We start from the raw sequence: 21,800 nt of genomic DNA on the forward strand, positions 1-21,800 counted from the left end.
AGGGAGAGGGAAAAAGAGACTGTGAATAGTTCTAGAGAAAAAACTTCCATGAGGAGCAGTTGACAGGATTGACATTCTTTAGTCTGGAGATAATAAGGAGGCTGAGAGGAGACTTTAGAGCTCTCTCTGCAACTATCTGAAAGGAGATTGTAGCCAGGTGGTTGCCATTCTCCTCTCCCAAGTAACAGGACAGAGGTCAAGAGAAAACGGCCCCAAGTTGCACTAGGGGAGGTTCATATTGATTATAAGGAAATAAATTGATTACCAAAGATGTCAAGCATTGGAACAGGCTGCCCAAGGAAGCGGTTGACCTACCATCCCTGGAGGCATTGAAAAGAGGATATGATGTGGCACACAGGGATTAGTGGTGAACTTGGTGGTGCTAGGTTACCAGCTGGATGTGAAGATTTTAGAGGTCTGTCCCAACCTAAGTGACTCTAGGATTCCATGTGCCACCAAAGAGGTCATGTGTTACCAGTGACAGAGAAGTCAGCAACAAAAACCAAAGGCACCTTTGTCAACAATATATATAACTAGGATGCGTACCAAACAGCATGAACTCAGACTAGAAACTACATATCAAACACCTCATGACAGACACTGTCATATGCATATATTATTACTGGAAAATAAAACACACATGTAACAAAGAAAAGTTCAAATTAATCTGTTAGTTACTCCAATGGGCAATTTTTTCCACAGTAGATTGACATCATCCTGTAGGGAACCCAAAGGAGCAGTTTACATGAAAGCACATGAAAATGCCATATGAAAGCAATTTTGCTGCATTCAGGACCCACATGAGCTTCCTTGGACCTCACCATGATGTCTCTGGTTATCACTGTGTTATTATAACACATAGGAAAATTTGGGCAGAATCAAATTTTAAAATTGTAGAGCCTTTTTGCAACTTTTGTGCCATGGATAGATTAATCACTAAATTCTCTTCCATTCATTTTGACACCTGTTTCCAGGCCATTTACCCTGAAAACTAAAAACTTCATAAAACATTTGCTAAAGCTGTCACTAATCACTTTTTCCAAAAATACAACCCATAACTGCTACCATTCAGCAGTCACATCCACATGGTCTAATACTGCCACTTCATAGTTTCTCGGCTGCACATTTTGGTCTCTGACAAAGGTGCCTATCAATGGCAAGAGAAGTGTCATCAGCACAGAGAAGGCAGAATCTCATTATACCGTAACATGGAATTTAAGAAAAAAAATCTATGTATAGTCTTCTCTGTAGGTTCCTCACCAGATGGAATAGGGAGTTCGGTGTTAATGCTCATCCTACTATGAAACACGTCAGCAAGCCCAAGTTACCAATAATATGACTTGAATTCTGACAAGGTCAGACTGGCTGGACTATATTTAAAATACTTTTATCTTACTGCAATAGGATAATGTGTTCTAAGACTACATACCACAGGAACATAAGACTCTTCTGCTGATCTAACCTAGTCTCAGAAGCTTATGCTCTGTACCATGCTTCAGGTTAATTAAAGCTAAACAATGCAGAACAGCACAGGAATCTAACACAGCACCAAGTGAATTAGAGTGGTGTTTTGCTCGAACACTTAGCAGACTTTGTCTAGGAAAGCAATTAAAAAACTGTAAAAATCTGAGAGAAATTTTGTGTGATTTTTGTTGCCCATTGTTTGTGAAGTCAAAGCTCAGAAGAGGAAGAAATTCAGCTACTGCATTAGCACCACTGATCCTCGAATTTAGAAAGAATATCAAGCGATCACCTGAACCACTTCAGTGCTAGATCCGGTTTAGGTAGGTCATCCTTGATTAAAAAAAAAAAACAAACAAAAAAACAATACTGTCCTCACCATTAGAAAGACATGGAATTTTTTTCTTGAGCATATTCTTAACTGATGAAATGTTGAGTCTTTACTTCTTTACCCATCTATAAGGAAGGCTAATCAGAAAATTAAAAAGTTCCTAGCTACTGCCAAATAATTCACATTTTTTTCCTTATGTACATAGATCGATCAAAACTAGACAGCATTGAAAACCATTACTAGTTCTTTAAGTTGGATGCAATTAGTAGTCTGTGAGTCCTTCCAACAATTATTGCAACTTCTTTCAAGGACTTGGTTCACACAACTGAATGATCAAGGTAAGTATTTGACTCCATGATGATCCTCATCCTGAACCTGAATTACATCTTTGAATGCACATTCTTTACATCACCAAATGTTGAAGGACAAACAACAGATTAATTGCTGGCCCTAATGCTGTGTTTGTGAGTGCTAAGAAGCCATTCCAAATGTTCCAAAAAGGATTAATGCAGTATAACAAGTCTATTTAATTACTGAAAGATCAGTGATCCTCATTTTACTATAAGCAGCTTTTCCTTTATTTGGAGGTTGTAAATAGAACAGAAATCACTACAGGACAACTACAATTCTGGTCCCAGAATATTCAAGTTATATCCACAGTATAGTGAAAAAATACATGAAATATTAAGAAAGACTACATACACACACTGTGTTTCTGTATGACAAAGCAACCAGCGCACATTTTAAAATACACCAGAACTCCTCACTATAAAGTGCAAAAAACAATTTTATGCTCTAAGTAACAATTTGATATGTTTTCTTAACTAAAAAAATGGCAGCAATTAAGCCAGTTAGAGTAATTACACATAGCTTTAAAACAAATTCCCTTGAATTTAATAAAACCAAGTAACTCTGTGGCTCCTCCAACATAAGCTTCTACAAATGACTGAACTACAGGCCGTAAACTCACCTATTAATGCATATATGGCAAAACTACAACCTGATATCCTTTAAATTCTATGTCTGAATCCAAAAGTCCAATCAATTTTTCAATTCTCCTCTCTGCACAAGCTGGTTATTCTTTAACTGGAAGTTAAACAATAGAATAAGTTTTGATGTTAACCCTTGTTTCACTGTGAATGGCACTGTTTCAGTATCAGCTGGAAAAATGCATGGACACTCTTCATTTTTGTAAATGATTGCCACTTCCTACTCTGAGAGGCAGACACAGTAGTTTTGTTAGTGTTGGTATGGCTAGCTCATTACCAGCCCTGAAATACCATCCTAAAGGAAGGAATGAGGAAAGCAGTGACTGGAGCAGTAAAAGTAGATGGCATTCTTGGTCCAAAAAGCACAGGTTACTAATTACTTAGGAGCATTTCGCTATAATCACCTAGGGCATCAGGTAAAACTAGGCCCTCTAAGATGCAATCCTGGACTAAACCCCTACAAACCAATGATGTGCACATCAGCTGCCTCACAGATCAGGCTTGTCTAAGTGTGGGACATGAAACAGGATGGCCAGCATATTCCAGACACAGGTAAACTGTTACATTAGTTTGGGTTTCATCTCACACCTCACCAAATTCCTGACCATCCATCCCCTGAGCATGGGACCACGGTGCAGGAACTTAAGTGTTCAACTGGCCCACTTGACCGAAAACCTGTGATGAGAGCAGAGAGAAGGACAGGAAAGCAGACTGAGCTCACAGGCTCTGCAGATGCCTCTTTTGCGGATGAATGTCGATGAACACCCATACAATTGTCCCGTAATGAGTGTTTCTTTTATCTTTCTGTCTGGAGTACATTTTTGCGTCACTTTCAAAGGTAAGGGAAACTCAGAGAGCTGTCTGTGCCTTGTCCCATCCCCAAGGGATGCCCAGAGCTCCTGCAGAGTGAAGCGGGGCGACGGGAGGAGCGCTGCTCCCACAGTGCCGGTCCCCTGTGACGGGCCAGCCCTGCCGCGCGGTTTTGCTCTGACACCCTCTCCCACGGAGCCGTACCACCGCAGGGCTTACAGGCAAGGAATGCTTTGTGACGGCCTTCCCTGCTTGGGCAAGTCTCTTCTGTCTGGGCATGAGAAAACTGGGTACAACATTTCTTTATGATACAGAGCCCTCCTGGGGGCTGGGCACCAGCACACGGGTTTGACTTGAAGTGGAATACAGGAATTTTTTTAACCAGTATTTATCTCAGTATTTACCACAACCCTCACTGGACCAACACTGAAGTGGTATCCTCTCTCCCCAGGTCCAGAGACACAGAGGTATTAATTAACTTCCCTGTCATCCCCCGGGGGAGACAATGGCAGGGTTGGAGACCAGGGACAAGGATTTTGAAGTCCTTGCAACTAAACATTGAGTCATAATTTACATTGTCATCACAGTGATAACATTCAAGGTCCTTGCACCAGCATTCCCACCCTCTTCCTTCAGAGGAACTATGTAACTGCAATTAGAAATCACACCTAGCTTGCAGAGTTTCACACAGAAAGGTTTCATCATATACAAGGAATGTTGTACGTAAACATATCGTATGATTTCTTTTTTCTTTTTCAAGAAGCAAAAAAAAGTAAGTTTCCAAAGAAATCAGGTGTACTGCAGAAATGCAAACCTGCTCATGTGTTGTGAAAGTCAGTGCACAATGCTGTGAAAGCGTATGGGATTTAAACTATGTGAATTTGATTGAATAAATCCACTCATGTGAGCAGTCTGAGGCTAAGGACTTGAAGCAAGAACATACCAATTATCTGATGACTGCAGGAATACAAATTTACTCGTTTTATAATGATACCAGTAGTAGCCTATAAGCTTTCTTAACCTAGCCACCACCTAGATTTTTGACAGATCCAGCCACTGATTTTGAAAGGTGCTACTTTTTAAAACAGTGTCACAATGCAGCATATGGTTAGATGTAATACCCATTTCAATAAAATAACTGTCCCAACAGCCAAATTGTTGGTAGTTATGGGAAGCACAAAGACTACATCAAGAAATTGACCTTAGCATCTGAGATACTGACAGTAAACAGCCTGTCAGGGTAAGGCGCCAATGACTGCCCCTCACCAAGAATAATTCTTAAGGATAAGTAGCTTCCACTATAAATAATATATTTAACTTTTTTTTAAAAAGTCATATAAAGATTGTTCTGTCTCCCTTTTAATAAGTTTAGATGCTGCATCAAGCATAATGTTTAAACTCCTTTGCTTTAGAAATCATGATTGCTCTTGAATACAAGTTAGGACTTTAGAAATCAATGTTTTGATACTAAAGAAATAAATAGCCACTTATGACATTGACAGGAAACATTCCTCAATTTCACAACAAAAGAGTATTTTGACCACTCCTGTGTCCTAAAAGTTGAAATAGTGTGCATACTCATTAGATTTTCATCACAAAATATTTTTAAAGCAGAACTTTCTTCCCAGTACATCTCACTCAAACAAAGCTCACAGTGAAATGAGGTTGACTAAGAGAGATGGTGTTTGCCCTTGACAAAAGTAGTGACCCTGTGCACCCCAACATAACAGAAATGCACAGCAGCCTGAGAGAGGATGGAATTTTCCTCCAGCTCAGAGAAATTCCCTCACTACCGCTTCTACTATGAAGGGCCATCAATTTGTCCCCCTCACTGTCAGCAGACAATAGGTTGTGACATCAGGAGCACTTCCAAAGGAGGATACAGATGCTCTGGAGGGACACAGAAAACCCACTGGGGTGTATTTTGGGGCCGAGGTCTTCTTGTCAGCAACTACCACAAAGAAGTGGAGGAAGTGGCATGGCCACTGAACAATAGAGAGGTCAAGCAGTTCACAGGCATTTCATGACCCAGACAAACCAAGGTCAAGAGATTCAGGTAGCAACTTGGCATGGGCATGAGCTACAGCACAAATGAATTGTTTTAACAAATCAGCTTTGGTCAATTAAACCTAATAAGATGTGTTGCATCACATAGCAGGGTTCTTGACACTAAGGCCAGGAGCTGAGGCCAGCCTCGTAAAACACGACTTTTAACGTGGCATAACAAATTTAAGGTAATCCGTCTAGAAACTGCAGATGTCAGAGTAAGTTGTCTTGATTAGGAGAAATTTTTACACTTTTAAACCAGGGGCAATCAGTGGAGCTATCCCTCCAAAAAGTCTGACATCTTTTCCACTGGCATTACTCAGGCAATAGAATACTGATGCTCCAGTAAGTATATTTGATATCTCTCAGACACAATGCATATCTGTAATAATCTTCTAAGCATTTCCCTGTCAGCCACTTCATAAAAAAGGCTGAAAATGGTTTGACATTTTAACCCAATAAAATTCACCAGCAAAAAAATATGTAGTTTGTGAATATTTTAATTTAATTTCTAAAGACATTGAGTTTGTAATTACTAAATTCTAAAGCATGCACATTGTTTTGTTCTATTTTAAATAATATGTAAATCTCATGACAGCTCAGAACAGAGCTTATGAAGGATATGGCAAGGTAATTGACTGGAAATTAAAATACAATGCTAGGTTTGAGATAAATAGATAACCATCTTTCGTTTCAGTTGTTTAATTGACCCTTTATGAGAAGATGTGTAGTAACTCAGGTTAATATTTCTTGGAGATCAGGAAGTCAAATACATAAACAACATGTTCAAAACACAGATATTTAAAATTATCAATCGTTAAATAATTTCAAAAAATACAGAATATACTTACCTGTGCACACTGTTTGCCTCCGACAAACAAACACAGGAATTTTTCCTAATTTTTCAACAGCCACACCAAGTTTCTCAGAGTTCACTACCCATTCATTTTTGCATTTGGCTTTCCTGTTCATCTTCTAAGGAAGAAAATGGGAACTGTTTTGATCAATTTCCATATGTATTTTTCTCAGAGGGAAAATAATAAAAAGCCCACTTAAAACCACAGAGAGGTCTTTAGTGAAGGTGCCTTTATGGAAGGACACTGGAAAACTGAACATGTCCCTTCTACTCTGGAGATGAGCAATTACTTAAGTAAAAAAGTGCAAGGTTTTGCTGAGAGAAAAGAACACAATGATTGAAGGGAATTCAGCTAAGCTTTCATACCATGCCACATCACAGTAACTTCTCCTTATTTCAATTCTGTTTCTTGGAGCAAAAACAAACAAACATACATGTAGCTTAAAAATTCCAAACACCACAGGCATTTAGGAGCAAATTAAAATTAAAATTACTCCAAGGTCCCTACACTTTTAAGTCACCTTTCTGACTTGAAGAGGGATCTTGTATAAAGTGGAATGTAACACACAAAAATCATAGGGCATGAAGGTAAAAAACTCTGGTCCTTAGGCTACCTAAAAACATTTTATATACTGTTATTGATAAACACACCTTAGACTATCAGCCCCTTCTTAAAATTCCTCCCAAACACCAAGTCTGAAGTGCCCATCTCCCAGCACTCTTTTGGGGGTGGGAGGGTAGAGGGGACAGACAGACTAGAACAAAAGTCACAATGCTCCAATGTTGATGTTCCCAAGAAACACCTGAGGAAATACATTATTTTAAAATTTAGAAAGCACAATATACTTCAGAAAAGGAAAGAAACCTCCTCAGAGGAGAACTGGGGGGAGAGCACAAGTTATCTTTTTGTCAAGAAAGACATGTTGGGGGAAAGACAAACAACTGTGCTGGAAGAATGTTTCCAGGTTGACACACAAATCAGTGCTATAAGGCAGTACAAGAGACACACCAAAATGAACTCTACTTTCTCTAAGACAAAGCTAATAATCTGAGATTTACTTCCCTTCTCGTAGCTGCTGAGACTTTCAAACCTCTCCTAATCTAGGTTTCAATGCCCTGAGTCAGGGTTTTAGCAAAAAAAAACTTCTAAAAATTCCACCCAAGTTTAAAAGTACAAAAATAAAAAAGAGATACAGAGTAAAGTCATGACACCTCCCTATAATGAATGACATCTTGTTTGGCATCTGTCAAACAAACTGAATAGTAACAGACTTTCTTCGCTTTTTACATTCACTTAGTATCTGGAAAGTAGTTCCTCATAAGGAGCCTTTTTTCTTCATCCCACAATGGAAGGAGCAACCCTATTCAGTTAAGAAAGCCATTTGTCTTGATTTTGAGATCATCCTTGTCCAAGCAATTACATCAAAGAAACATTTTACCTTGCTGTTAAGACTGGAAAGTAACGCTTCAGGAAATCTCTCAAATTACTATGTTTGGTATTGTGGACCACCATTTCAGAGGGCAACCTGTCCTTGACATGACTATGCTACTACACTAGCAGCAGGGAAAAGGAGGAGGAAAAGCAGGAAAAAAAAAAAAAAAAGAAAGCTAGATAAAGCAGACTTGACAGCAACCCCATGCAATTAACTTTAAAATCCAACATGCAGTGGCATTTAGCATTTAATTATTTTAATGAAGTTTTCACAGCTACAGTGAATTCAATATGCATGAAAATTTAAGAAATTTAAAACATAAAACTCTACTTTAAATTGAGGTATTTCCTTTATTAATTAGTGGTCTTGTATATAGTTTAGAAGAATCCTTTCTTCTAAATTATAGTACTGTTCCCACTGTTATTTCTGTCTGAAACTACCATGAAGCAAGAATTTTCTGATTCCTTTTCCATTCTTTTCTTTATTGCTTCTTATTTTTGAACTGTCATTCATCAATTAACACTCACCTCTATGTTTTCAAGTAGTTTAACAGAATTTATTTAAACTTAAGTTTCTTTTGTTTTCTTTCTTTTAAGTGTCTTTTGTCACAATTGATGTCATTTAACCCTGTGACAATTACTCTTCTTAGTATATCAGGCAAGAAAATTCAGAATGAGGTAAATGCTCCTTCCTGAAATGCAAATAAATTTAATTCTTCTTAAGAGTCATAGTGAATATGCAAAATTCCCTTTTCTTTTTCATGAACCTGTCATATGACCCGAATTCATCCTCTGAAGAAAAGTTTTTTAAATTAAAAAGAAAAAATTAAACATTTTGAATTTTTCAGACCTACTTTCTGAATGTTAGTTCACACATAAATGTTTGAAAAAATCAAAATTGCCAAGTGGCCTTTCAAAATGTTTCAGTATCCTACATCTTCATAAATGAAGTAACTATAATAATCAATTGAAAAATATTATTACATCCATATATACACTTAATTAACCTCCATTTCCTAATGGCAAGTGTCTTTCTTCCCTGTAATTTCCAATACAATAGAGTCAACAAAACAGTTATCAAAAATTTTACATTAGAAAACTTGAAAATAATACAGTGTCTTTTATAGTTGATGCAAAATGTGGGGGTTTTTTTAAATTGCATTTTCTGCATGTCTCAACAGACTGGAATTGTTCACAGAAATTCATCTTTTTAAAAGGTGATTATTCCTTGTGAGATTTTTAAACTATTAAAAGCTCTTCTCGTACTAGAGCATATAAAATATAAACTCATGCTTCTGGTTCTGTACTGGATTTTTGATTCAAAATTGAGATTTAGAGCAGGGGATGCCATTTCACTGTGCAAGAAACAAGGTCCTGGAGCATATAAAAGCCTGTAGGTAAGGGCAGTAATAAGCTCTATTTCCTGTTGTTCTTGCTGTAACTCAAAATTTGCTGTGTAAACTCAGAACAAATCACCTTGGCTCTTTGACATATCCTTCTGCAAAACAGGTAAAATGTTCTAGTGTTCCCAGGTAAAGTATTGAGAAGGAGGCAAATCATTAAGGTTAAAAGAAGATGAAACAATCAGTAAATGGTTGATTCATCTAAGCCCGTTGCTTTTTTATTATTTGTATGTGGGAACATCAGTGCACACAAAAAATGCAAGCCCTCATCCAAAATCTGTCTGGGTGGTGTGATATTTAGGCATATGACCATAATATGACTTAACCAGGAATTGCTTAAAACATTATTTTGAGAGTGGATTTAAGTGGAATTTCATGTAGTCACAGCAAACTAACCAAAATAATTTTATTATCATTTTAAAATATGAACAGAATGACTATGCAATAAATTTTCTTACATTCTTACAGAATGAACACTAAAATGCAACATAAAAACTACTATGCAAACCTCTTCCAAAATTTGAACTCCCTGTAAACATAAATTCAGAAAACTCAAAAAGCTTTAAAAAAGATCAAGCCATTGATAAACCCACCCACTCCTGCAATTCAGACATATCACGTTAAAAAAAGAATTACCATTCCTTCTGGAAGAGGGCACGTTTTTCAAGTAAGACAAGGCACACATGTTGCCAGGACTGTCTGAATTGGGAAAGTGATATCCCCACTTGGCTAGGGATTACCAGTTTGCTGGCATTAAGCTAAGGGCAAAAGAGTTTGGGCTGGACGCGGCGGCAGCACCCTGCACCCCAGCTGAGGTTATCTGCAAGCGCGCTTTTCAGGAGTGTGGGCACCACACCGGGGTGTGCCCCTGCCCCCTCCCACGCCCCCACAGCAGGGCATGGCACCTGCAGGTGCAGGACAGGGCACTGCCAACCTGCCCAGCACAGGGCCAGCTCACCACGAGAGTCCTGCACAAAGAATTCTCCCCTTGGCCGGCCAGCGCCCTCGCTCTTCTCTCATCTTTCTCTTTTTCCATTTTTTCCTGGCCCAGCAGCCCCCCCATCCAGTCCTCAAGAGACAGGACACAGTCTAGCAACTCAGGGACTTACATAGGCCAGGCTTCCTTCTGTGCAGCCCTTCGGGTAGAGCTGCTAATCCTTCTTATTAATTAACGAGATAATAGCAGTTAACCGGAAAGCAATATTAATGTTAACTATCTAGGAAACTTCCAACAGAAATTATTTATTCTTTTTGCCAATTTCCTGGTAACAAAGTCACACAGCTGGAGCATCTTGATGGTGTAAGAAGTTAAGAAACTAAGAGTGCCTGAACACTACAGGACTAAGGATATTTGCATCTATTTTCTTCCCCGCTCCCTAGATAGTTTAAAAGATAGTTTAATCCTCTCCTCCTTTGACTCCAGAGTTTATTAACAGCTGGGAACGTGGGCTCCCCCAATTATATCACCCTTACATAAGGACAAAGGAGAGTGTAAACAGTAACATGACTGATCAGAGAAATGTTCTCTGAGAGACACATGCACTAAAAATGCTTTAGAATCTTAACATTTCCATGTACCACCGCTTCGGTTCTTTAAACTCTCAAAGCATTTCCCAAGGTGTACTAGGCTTCATTCTTTATATGCTGAATTACCTAGTATCAAGTTTGCATTTTATTTATTCCACAAAAAAAAAAAAGTAGCAGGGATGATGAGGGAATTCAGAATTCTGCAGACAAGGCACATTGATACAGATACTTTATGTTTTAGAAAAAGAAAGGCAATTTTTAGCTTTTTATTTAATTAGTCACTGTAAGGATAAGTAAAACATGTATCTGAAGAAGGGATTTATATTATCTTGGTTCTGTTGCAGCAAACAAGTACTGCAGCTTTCATTCACTGATTGTCAAAAACTTTCCAATGTGCCCACTGCAATGCGGATGCCAACCAACGAATCAAAGGCATTCAGCAACTAGACAAAGAGGGTCTGATGCCAACCTCGGTGCCACTGGCAACCATTATTGGCATCAAGCACATTGTCTGCCTTTTTTTTCCCCCTCTCCTGGCACTCGACAAACAAAATGGCGGTTCTTGTAGCAACGGGAACACAGCATAAGCGCTGTGCTGAATCAAATACCATCAAATGATTTTATGGACTGAAATGCATTTCATAACAAATGATAGGCACTCTCTGATGCTGGCAGGAAAGAAAAAAAAGGAAAAAAGGGCAATTCTGTCAGTAGAAACAATTTCACACCATTTTCAGGCTTGGGTTTTATAAACGATCTGTGTGGGACACACACACACGCCCCTGATGCACACAACAAGCAGAGCCCCATAGAAGCGTGTTATGATTAAGAAATATTTTGATGTTAAACATTCATCACGGTGTATACTTCACATTTTCTTCCTCCATTTCAGTCAAAGGGGCAGCATTGCAACTTGTGTCAATCCTCTTTTTTTTTCTTTTCTTTCTCTTATTTTTGTAGAGGATAGCAGAAAGTGAAAAGAGGGGGGAAAGGATGCTGAATTTTGAGATGAGAGAAAAGTAGGATCTGAGAAAGTTCATCAATGATAGAACTTCACAGATCAGTCCTTATTTCTTCTTTCAAGGCAGACATGGAAGTAGAAGCTCTTTTTGCTAAGAACTAGAAAGATTATTGACACTTCTAGATCTGGAAATTGTCAATATATTGTAACATTACTCTGCACTGCAATGCGGATGCCAACCAACAAATCACAGACATCCTAGGCTAAACAAAGAAGGTCTGATGCCAATCCTGGTGCCACTGGCAACCATCACTGGCACTCAAACTATCCTTCCTCCTCTTTTTTTTCCCCTAATCTTCTATTTTAAAGCGACAGAAAAAGCAAACTACTTGGCCCCTTTATTCATTTTATGTGCTAATTCCTTCTTCATATTTCGCTCAGGGATTTAATTGTTTCTATGTTTTCGCTTAGTTTTTACATGATGCTATTAGGCGTGTTTATATGTTCTGAAAGATAAATAAAAAAGCAAAACGCCATATGTATAATGCAGCATTTTGGTTGACTTCATGCGTATCTTTCACAAAGCCTGGCACTCCTAATCAAGTGCACTACAAAGTGCCACGATTAACCTGCTTTCAATGAGCATAGAGAATCAAAGTTTAAAAAAACTAATATAAAAAATAATATAGACAACTTAATATGACTTCTTCAAGAAGAGAGCCAACAGATGTTAATGGAACATATGCAGTAAAGCAGCAAGACAGATACAAAATACATGCAGTTAGCAATAAATAAAAGGGTCTTCTAAGAGTGCCTTGATACATAGAAATTAGCCAGCTTCATTTTCAGTATATTCTCAAAGCAGCATTGTATAACTTTGAAAGTTATAGTATTACTGTATGCTTAACTTCCTCATTTCCAATTAGACAAAAGTGGTTTTAATAAATTTATATACTCAATACATTTAAATCAACAAAATCAGCTATGCCCTGCAATTCCTTCTCCCACTTCAAGTTACTGACTTTCAACAACTTATAAGTCAACATTGTGTTAAGAGTACTCTGACCCCAGTTTCTTTGGCTCAAGAGCTACTTAAACTGTTTTACCCCCCCCTTTGTAGTTTTGACTTTTAGAGACAGGTAAATCCATAGAATTAATCAGTAAGCTATGACTTTTAGAGACAGGTAAATCCATAGAATTAATCAGTAAGCTATGACTTAAGCTATATGCATTCAAAATATAATTTGCATTTTTTTTCCACAAAAGGAGTTTAAAGGTACAAATTATTTGTAATTTAGCCATTTTGTTTAATTATATCAAAGAAATTTTTCTTCCTATATTATTTGGGGTCAGATTTACCAGACTCCGCAGTTACTTAAAGTCATTGTAAAATACCTAAATGTGTCTACTGGTGTGGAGAGACAATAAAAAAAAAACAAAAAACAAAAACAAAACAAAAAAAACAATACTTGTGGGGGGAGGAGGGATAAAAGCCAATTTTTTTTCATAACAAGTAATGAACAAAAAAGAACCTGATATATGCGTTCACAAAAACAGTTCTTCCTTTACATGAGTAAATGCTAAAAGAGAATTCACTTAAAACAGAAGCATTTCATTGCGTATGTCTCTTCCAAATGAGGACATGCAATTTTACTTTTTTGTTACTAACAAAATCAATTCAATTTTTTTCCAGTTAAATCCCATAGTTATTTACCAAGCATCAGATAACAGCCTGCCATCTGCCCTTCTGCAGGCCATTTCTACCTACTACCAGGCCAAGTTGTGAAATGGCCCACCGTCTGCAGGTGGTCAAGTTTTCCCTAGTTGAGGTCTGTGGCTAAAAGAAATAAATATATTATTACTGCTGATCAGCCAGCATTACAAAGACACCTAGAAGATGGTATCATTACCAGAAAGAATCAAAATGACCTTAAGAGAGAAAGTATTTCAGATGACTTACTATCGGAGGGGGAAAAAAAAAAAAAAAAAAGAAAAAAGAAAAAAACCACCTTTATCTACTTACAGCCATTTACAATTTTAAGGAGCCTCCTATGGGTATTGTTACTGACTATCCAGTATATGAAATATGGCTTTTCCCCTGACACATGATTATCAGAAGCTCTGTTTTATTTGCATTCTGTAATACCAAGTTTAAGAAGCTTTTACATAGATTTCCTGCAATTTTCCACATTTCAATTACCTGCCAAGTAAAAGTATATGAGTGTGATTATGAAAATTCACTCTTCATAAAAATTTCTCAAAATATTATGACCTGGATCTTTGCTTTAAAGCTCAGATAGATAAGATGAGCTATTGATGTAAAATATGAATGAAACATTAGACATTGTATGCTGTAATTCTGATTGTATTTGGCATTTACAAGAAATATAGCTGTGATAAAGTATTTTCAAGCTTTGTTTTATAGGTATGAGAAAGTCTACAATCGCTCTTCAATGTGATAGCAGAGTCATCAGTTTAAGGATTGCTTCTTGATTATTTATAACTACGAAGACAATTAAAAATACTTCTGGTATTTATTGTACTTGTGCAATTGCATATACCTGCACTAGTTGTGGGGTGGGGGTTTTTGTTTTATTTTTCTTTAAAAATACAACTTGAAAACAAGAATGTTTTCTGAAGTCACAACTATGTATTGCCAATTTTTTCACAAAAAAATAAAAGGCAACTTCAGTGGAATGGAAGTACTGCCTTGGTACGTGCGTCTCTCTCTGGAAAGAGGCACGTTTGTCAAATACGCATGTCACACAGGTCTGCAGGAATATGTGTGTGTTTAAGTATATTCGTATGCATGCTGATTTACAGATGGATAGGTTGCCACACTACATCTATAGACCACAGAACAGTGTTTCACTGGAAGCCAGCCCACAGGTGAAACAGGGCTACTTGGAGTCAGAGTCTGACATACTAACATAGAAACACGACAATCTGCTTCCTACCTTGCTCCTGCACGTAGTATGCCAAAAACAAATCAAGCTCCTTGACTGATACTGTTATGTGATGTGGCTGGACGCAAAGTGCTGGATTTGTGCAATGTGGGGATTTCATGAGACGTTCTCCATCCGTACTTTCCAAGGGGATGCCTTTGAACAGGATCACCATGACTAGATCCAGACGCCAGACTTTGTCAGCCTGTCGCAGGCAATCGATTCTCCTAATCTTGCCCTTCTGGTCAGGATTGGACAATACACAGCATGGGTGCTTCTTCCCAGTAACTGTGAGCACAAAATCCTCCCGGAACTCTTGACGAATATCTTTGCGCAGCTTGGCCAGGAGCCTGGATGCCCACTTCTGTTTGATTTCAGGCTTTTCACTGAGTAGCTCATCCTTGACTGCTCTTTCCTCATCCTTTGACATTCGTTTCTCATGTTTTTTAAAGTACTTGCGTTTTCGAGCCTGAAGATTGAACCAAGTGTAGGCAATTGCACGGACGTGTGGAAGAAGTGCCTCAATGAACGGGTGAAATTCATCCTGTGGAAAGAAGTGAAGGAAAAAAGAGAAGAAGAGAAAAAGAAAGCTCAAAGTCAGCAAGTTCTCATTACCAAAGCAGTATCAAGAAACGTTTCTGAAAATCTTTAAGTGAAATACAAGATGAAGATAATAAACACTTAAAACTTAAACACGTAAATTTCTGCAAAACGCTTTTTATGAAATTATTACTGTTGTCAGGCAACAGACAAAAAAGTGCACAGAGAATCACATTTTTCCCATGTTTCATTCTTTGAAAGAACCATGTGAAAATTTTATTTTATACTCCTCCCCTCACTTCATCCCACAGTGCTGCAGAGACAACATAATTTAAGAGATGCTACCAAGATGTTTTGTTCCTAACATTTAAATATTTGAGTGAACAGCTATCATCAAGAAAAGTACCATTGCACAAGACACTACACGGTTTTAAAAAATCTGAGCAGAAATGTTCAGAAGGCTGAGGCAAATGCCACAGTTCATTTCTCCTCTCTGTGGCACAGAAACACAAAGCATATACATGCTCAGTGTAATGCCACACAGTTCCCGCTTTTGGAGCATGCTCTCAGCAAGAGACTGCTGGTGGCACAAAGAGCATGCGCCATTAAACTTGATCCATTTTCTTATCAAACGTCCAACATTCCAGCACTGAAACAGCACCATTCCAGTAGTGGTAACTAGAGAAACCAGTATACAGTAAGGAAAAGCAGGAAAAAGACACAACATGTCATATACAAATCCTGAACAGAAGCTTCTGTATTTTCATCTCTTCTCGCTTCCCTCCCACCACCCCCAAACTCTGTAAAATTAAGACTTTTTGAAGGTGAGAACAAAAATTACATTTATGTCCTTCCAGCAGTTCCACTGTAGATTTTAAAGCCACATAGAGTCACTTAATTTGTTAACTGATCACATGAGTGTGGCAATTATTCTAAACCCCTTAAAAATCAATCTGAGGTGTACAATGAAAAATGGCAACTTGGCACAAACTTTGCATTCTTTGTGCTTCTGCATGCTGTGGCAGAGACATTATGAGTCCACCGCTGGTCCAATGCTGCTTTTGTGAAATCCATGCAATTTATTTACAGTTTCAAAATATCCCTTTCTGTTGTCTGGCTTCACCTGCAAGTTCTTATCTTCTGCCTAGCAGCAACATGGATTGCATTAAGGAGGTAATGCTTAGTTGTTGTCTACAAGCACATCCTATAGCAATTAAATTAATTTCGTTTGTCTGCTTAAAGTACCATCCTACACATCCATGTTAATATCTAAATAGACCTTCCCCAAAAACTTATTTTCCATTAACAAGTCTGCTGTTTAAAACACTGCAGTCTCAAATCCGCAAAATCAAATGATACTGTATTTTGGGTTGAAAGGGGGACCTTAGAGGAGGTATCTTTCTTCCTGTATGCAGGGATATTTAATTTTAAATACTACACAGATTGCTCATCATACTTAGTGGTACAGTGCAATCAAACTAAAACTGAACATTTTTTATGCAATTATATTCAAGAATACAATTAACAAAGTACTATTTTAGTTACGCTGCTAGACAAGGAATGAATTATGTTTAATCAATAGGCTGATTAACTCCATTAGGTAAAAATGATGAAAGTATAACTAATGGTCTCAATTATAGAGTGCAGACTGCCATTGCAGAAGCTTCAGGCAAAGAATTCCATATTTAAATCTTTGAATTTCAAACAAACTTCAAAATTTCCTGAATGTTGCAAAACCCACTGGATCTAGTTACCTCTCTTCCCTAACCATACTCAAATTAAACAGAAAACAACAGAAAAGTTACAAGCAGTTTACCTATGGTCATTTTGTCTTCATAGGAAAAAAAATTAAGCAAAGGGGAAAAAAAAAAGAGCAGAGAGGCAATATGAGAAGATACTTCGGGACATAAACAATTTCATTACCGAATGATGCTTGACAAAGACCTACAAAGGCAACAATTAAACTGATTAGTAGTTTCCAGCACAGATTTGAACAATTCTGATACTATACTGGCACATAAAACTAGGCCGTGGAAAGAGTTAAACCACAATCTGTTCTTTGTGTGGGAAGGCAGTACTGCTCTGAGCAACCACAGCCCATGATAAGAGTTCCCTATCTTCATATGCTTTCTGATGCCATGCTTTTTTTCCTTTCAATTATAACTACTAAAGAAAGTTTATTTTTTCTCCTACAGAAGTCATCTTAATTGAAGTATTCAAATCATTTATTTTTTTTTTTTTAATTGATGGAAGCATAAAGACTGCACAGTGTTAAATCCTCACAATTCATTTTAGGCTGAATGAAACAGATTTACTACAGATTTTGAAAATTCTAACAGCTGGGGCTAAAGGTGGGGTGAAGGCAGGTGGCTGAAGTGCTTTGGGAGAAATTAATTTCTGCCTCAGTACAATGATTTCCCCGACATCTAAACAGACTTTGGCATTTATAAGTTAAAATGACAATAAAATAAATATGGACATCTTCTCCTCTAGTAGAATACTGCACATCTAGTTTTAATTTTGAAGAAGAGCATCAAAAATTATTTCAGATTGACTATCCCTTGAGGTAATACATACAATATTAACAATAATAACCGATAGCATTTTATATCTATGAAAATTTTATAGATAATTTCATTGTTTAAATTCCAGTCTGTAGTAGCTGAATACTTGCTTTTCAAAAAGAGAGGGAAAAAAAGCCCAAAAACATACACACCAGAAACTCCAGCCTTTTAAAACTGTATTCAGGTTTTTCTTTCACAATATTGTTAAGTCTTAAAGAGACAAATAAAGGTGAAAAGTGTGGAGGAGAAACACAGCAAAGAACATCCTGTTTGAAAGCAATTTAATCAGATTTTTTTGAGCTATTCATTGTGCACTTGGAGTATTTTCAAATGAAAATACTACTTGACATGGGGAAATGCCCATAAAAATGATCCTAAATGGACATTTGCAATTAATCACACACATTCTTCGCCAAATCTCCTAAAAAGATATCTACAGAATTTTATTTTTCCTTCTCAATATTCATATAGACAATGGTGAATTATTTCTTGTTTTTATATAGCACTTGCTCATGTGTCACAGTTGCTCTTGCAATGAAGTGATTTATAAAGGTAAGATTTTCAAATGCCATATCAAATAGGTCAGGTTAACCACTGTGTACTGCCAATTTAAATTAAAATGGAAGTTACAATATAACATCTATGTAGATTGTAGAGAAAGGGAAAAATAGCAGTCATCTAATGACAATAGATAGGCCAGGTTTTCTTTATTGAAAAGATAAAGTGGATAGGCAGTGCTCTTCTCCTATCTTTCACTTTTAAACTTTGTATCTGCCCATGAAAGTTCAAACTGAGGACTGTACAATAAATACACTAGGCAGAAGTACGGAAATTTTATACAGAAAAGTTAATCTATTCAATTTCCCTCCATGGATTTTCTCATGCCTAGTGAAACAACATATAGGAGCAAAAGAAAATACTACATATTATGAGATTTTGGACTACTATAACGTTATAAACCACGGCAAAAATATCATAAGACAGCAAGCACTAAAAGGCATGCAGTAACTGCATCCTATTCATGCCTCAGCAAGAGAGATAAATGCAGTTTCCACTCATTCCAAAACATAGAGGAAGAGGTATATGGGAAAGGAGGAAAGGAGCCCCCAAAATTAAATTGAATTTAGTAAGTTTTCTTCTACCTTGGAGTTATCTTTACCCACCAAACCTTTATTGTAAGCATAATGGGTAACACTCAAATTGCAAAGGTTTCACTTAAAAGTTATACTTTGGATTTTAGACTTGTTACTAAAGCGTGCTTCGGCGCTGTCTCGGCACAAACTGAACTGCCACCATAAGTAGCTCTGTCCAAACAGGTGTTCTGTGTTCACTTTTACCAAAATATTTTCTTCTGAACATATACTACCACAGTCAAAGTGCATTGCAAGTGTCCTAGAGACAGAGAATTCAATAAAGAGAACAATTTTGGTAGTAATACTTTAATGCAGTTGCTACTCTATGTGAGATGAATCAATCTTTTCCCTTAAACAAATAAAGAACACGAGGTAAAAGTTCTCATTGCTGGTGTCATTTTAATTTTTAATTTACTTAGAGAAAAAATTATTTATAAACTGCTTGTATCATTCCAAGCAGGTAGAAAAACATTCCAAACTAAAATCAATTTGCTGCAACTATGTTCCATGCATGTATCACCAAATGGGAACTGTCTCTGCCTGGCACATGGTAGTGCATGATTGTAAAATATTATGGAGAAGGTATCAATGCACAAAAGCCAGGAACTGCTTTCTTGGATTAATGGCAGTAGAAGTACAATGTAGCATTTTTGTATACACCTGAGTGCAGTATTTTAACAAAAAAATTGTAAAGAATGAGGAAATCTATTTCACCAATGAGTCCAAAAATAAAATATAAAAAAAAAATAATAATAAGGAAAAAAAAAAAAAGTCATTAGAGCAGGAAACAAGATAATGAATTACTGCTGTAAAAGAAGTGGTTGTGAAAATCTGAGTCTCAAATACAAAAACTGCTTTCTTATGCTGTACTCTCAGGTTTATATTCTGATGCAGAGGTCTTATTGCCTGACAATAATTTCACACGCTGGACAGCCTACACAGAATTAATTTTTCTGACCACAGATTCCATGCTAAGTAATTATTTCTGTGTGTGTACCTGCAAGTATGTGCATATCTGTTACACAAAATGCTTCCTATGTTTCTCTTTTGAAGAAGAAATATCTCAATAACACTTTTTTCCAGCTTTCTTCCACTGCAGCTCACGTTTAGTTACTGAAAATATCCATATCTAAGTCAATCACACTTAGATGCCAAACAAAATATAAACAATAAAAAATGTGTCAGCCAAAAAACTGCAGGACTGTGTCCAATCACTGAATAAGCCTTATCATTGTTTCCATCTTCAATCACAATTTATGAATACTTTAGTCCTTTCGAATTACAATGGTTTGTAACTGCGGAATAACTTAAATCATACTTATTTATTCACGGTGCACGGTAAGTGCATCGCTGGCCTCTCTGCAGCAGCCTTGCAGCAGACGTTACTTTCGCACATTTTCTGCTTCTTTAGCTATTTGTTGCACCAATGTGGAAGCAAGCAGTTATCGCTTAATCAGTTTACATCACATCCTCCTAAGACAAGGCTTTCACGAAAGCTGAAAACTATCCTTGGGCTTTACAGACCGGGTTTACTGTCCGAAACAGGCTCCGGCGCCCCGGCCCTTGCTCGCAAATACCGTGCGCCGGGCGAGGACGCTCCAGGGGCGCCCGGGCAGCTTCCCAAACATGCTCCCGAAACCCCTCAGGTTTCAAAATCTGCGTTTTACCGCGGCGGGGACCCCCGCTCGTACCGCCCCCCGCCCTCCGCGCCCCGCTCCGCCGCCCCGCACCGCGCCGACCGCCGCTCCCCTCCCGCCGTCCCGGTGACAGCCGCCGCTCGGGATCGAAAAGCGGCCGCAAGCGCGGCTGTAAAAAAAGGGTCGGTCTTTCCCCGTGTTGGGGAGAGGGCACGCTCCTCAGCCACCAGCACACTTTAGCGGGGAGGGGGGAAACCCAGTGCCCTTGTATAAGCGAACGAGAAAAGACTGCACAGCCTGGTCATCCCCGCTCGCATCTCCCTCATTGTTGGCAGCCTGCATATTATTAATTAAGCATAAGACGGGATTACTTCCCACCGGCCAGTGGCCGTGTTTTGTCAAAAAAAGCACTTTTCCTTTCAAACCCTTTCATTAGGCTGTGTGTAAACAGGCGAGCTGAAAAGAGTGCAAATCGCTTGATTCCAATCAAATCAATACTTCTCAAACACGGTTTTTTAGCATAATTATACTCATTTCCAGTTTGTTAACCTTTGACTTCCTATGCACCAACAATTAACAGTATTTGTCTACGGGTGACACTTTGAATGGATCTCCCCAAAACAATGGCGTGGTACAGTTTATTCTCTAATATTCCCTCCTGAGAGAGGAGTTTGGATCTGACAAGCAGTTCCGACTGTGCTTTAACCCGTTACAACTACTAGCAATGACTCATTAACAACCCACAAACATATAATTTTTTTAAAAAAATAATCCCGACAAGCACGTGAAAATAAATAAATTAACAAATAAATTAAATAAAAGCGTCTATACCTGAGTGAGACAGATTGGAGAATACATCATGACTTCGCTTTGAGTACACGCTGCCCGGAGAGCCCCTAAGAAAAGCCTCAAAAAGGAATAATTTCATCTATTCATTTTACAGTCATCTGAGACTCAAGGAAGATGAAATCAATCAGGACGGGGCTCTGCTCTGGATCACCACAACTTCACAACAAACCCCAGTCCTCCTTAAATAGCCAAAGATTCAAGTTCACTCCGTGTGCTAGATTTCCCGGGGTGAAATCCAATCTACACTTTTAACCCTCTTGTAGTCGGCGGCGCAGGAGTCTCGCTTTTGCTGCTGCTGCTGCTGCTGGTTGTTTTG

At 38.0% G+C, this 21,800-nt stretch overlaps 1 protein-coding gene across 9 annotated transcripts in view; it reads right to left on the reverse strand.

Annotated features, from left to right (window-relative positions):
* NFIB (nuclear factor I B) overlaps positions 1-21,800 on the reverse strand; it is a 170,654-nt gene extending 148,854 nt beyond the window's left edge. For 8 of the 9 annotated variants that reach the window (XM_015653316.1, XM_015653313.1, XM_015653312.1 and 5 more), the window contains exons 1-2: positions 21,467-21,800; positions 14,774-15,305 (exon numbers count right to left, since the gene is read on the reverse strand). In XM_015653316.1, coding sequence (XP_015508802.1) covers positions 14,774-15,305; positions 21,467-21,496 — 562 coding nt within the window. In that variant the 5' untranslated portion in view covers positions 21,497-21,800. Of the gene's footprint in view, positions 1-14,773; positions 15,306-15,707; positions 15,804-21,466 lie in introns of those variants that run through there. The other variant, XM_015653308.3, reaches the window with a different exon arrangement.

Source organism: Parus major, chromosome Z (assembly GCF_001522545.3).
Source record: "Parus major isolate Abel chromosome Z, Parus_major1.1, whole genome shotgun sequence".
Taxonomy (NCBI): domain Eukaryota; kingdom Metazoa; phylum Chordata; class Aves; order Passeriformes; family Paridae; genus Parus; species Parus major.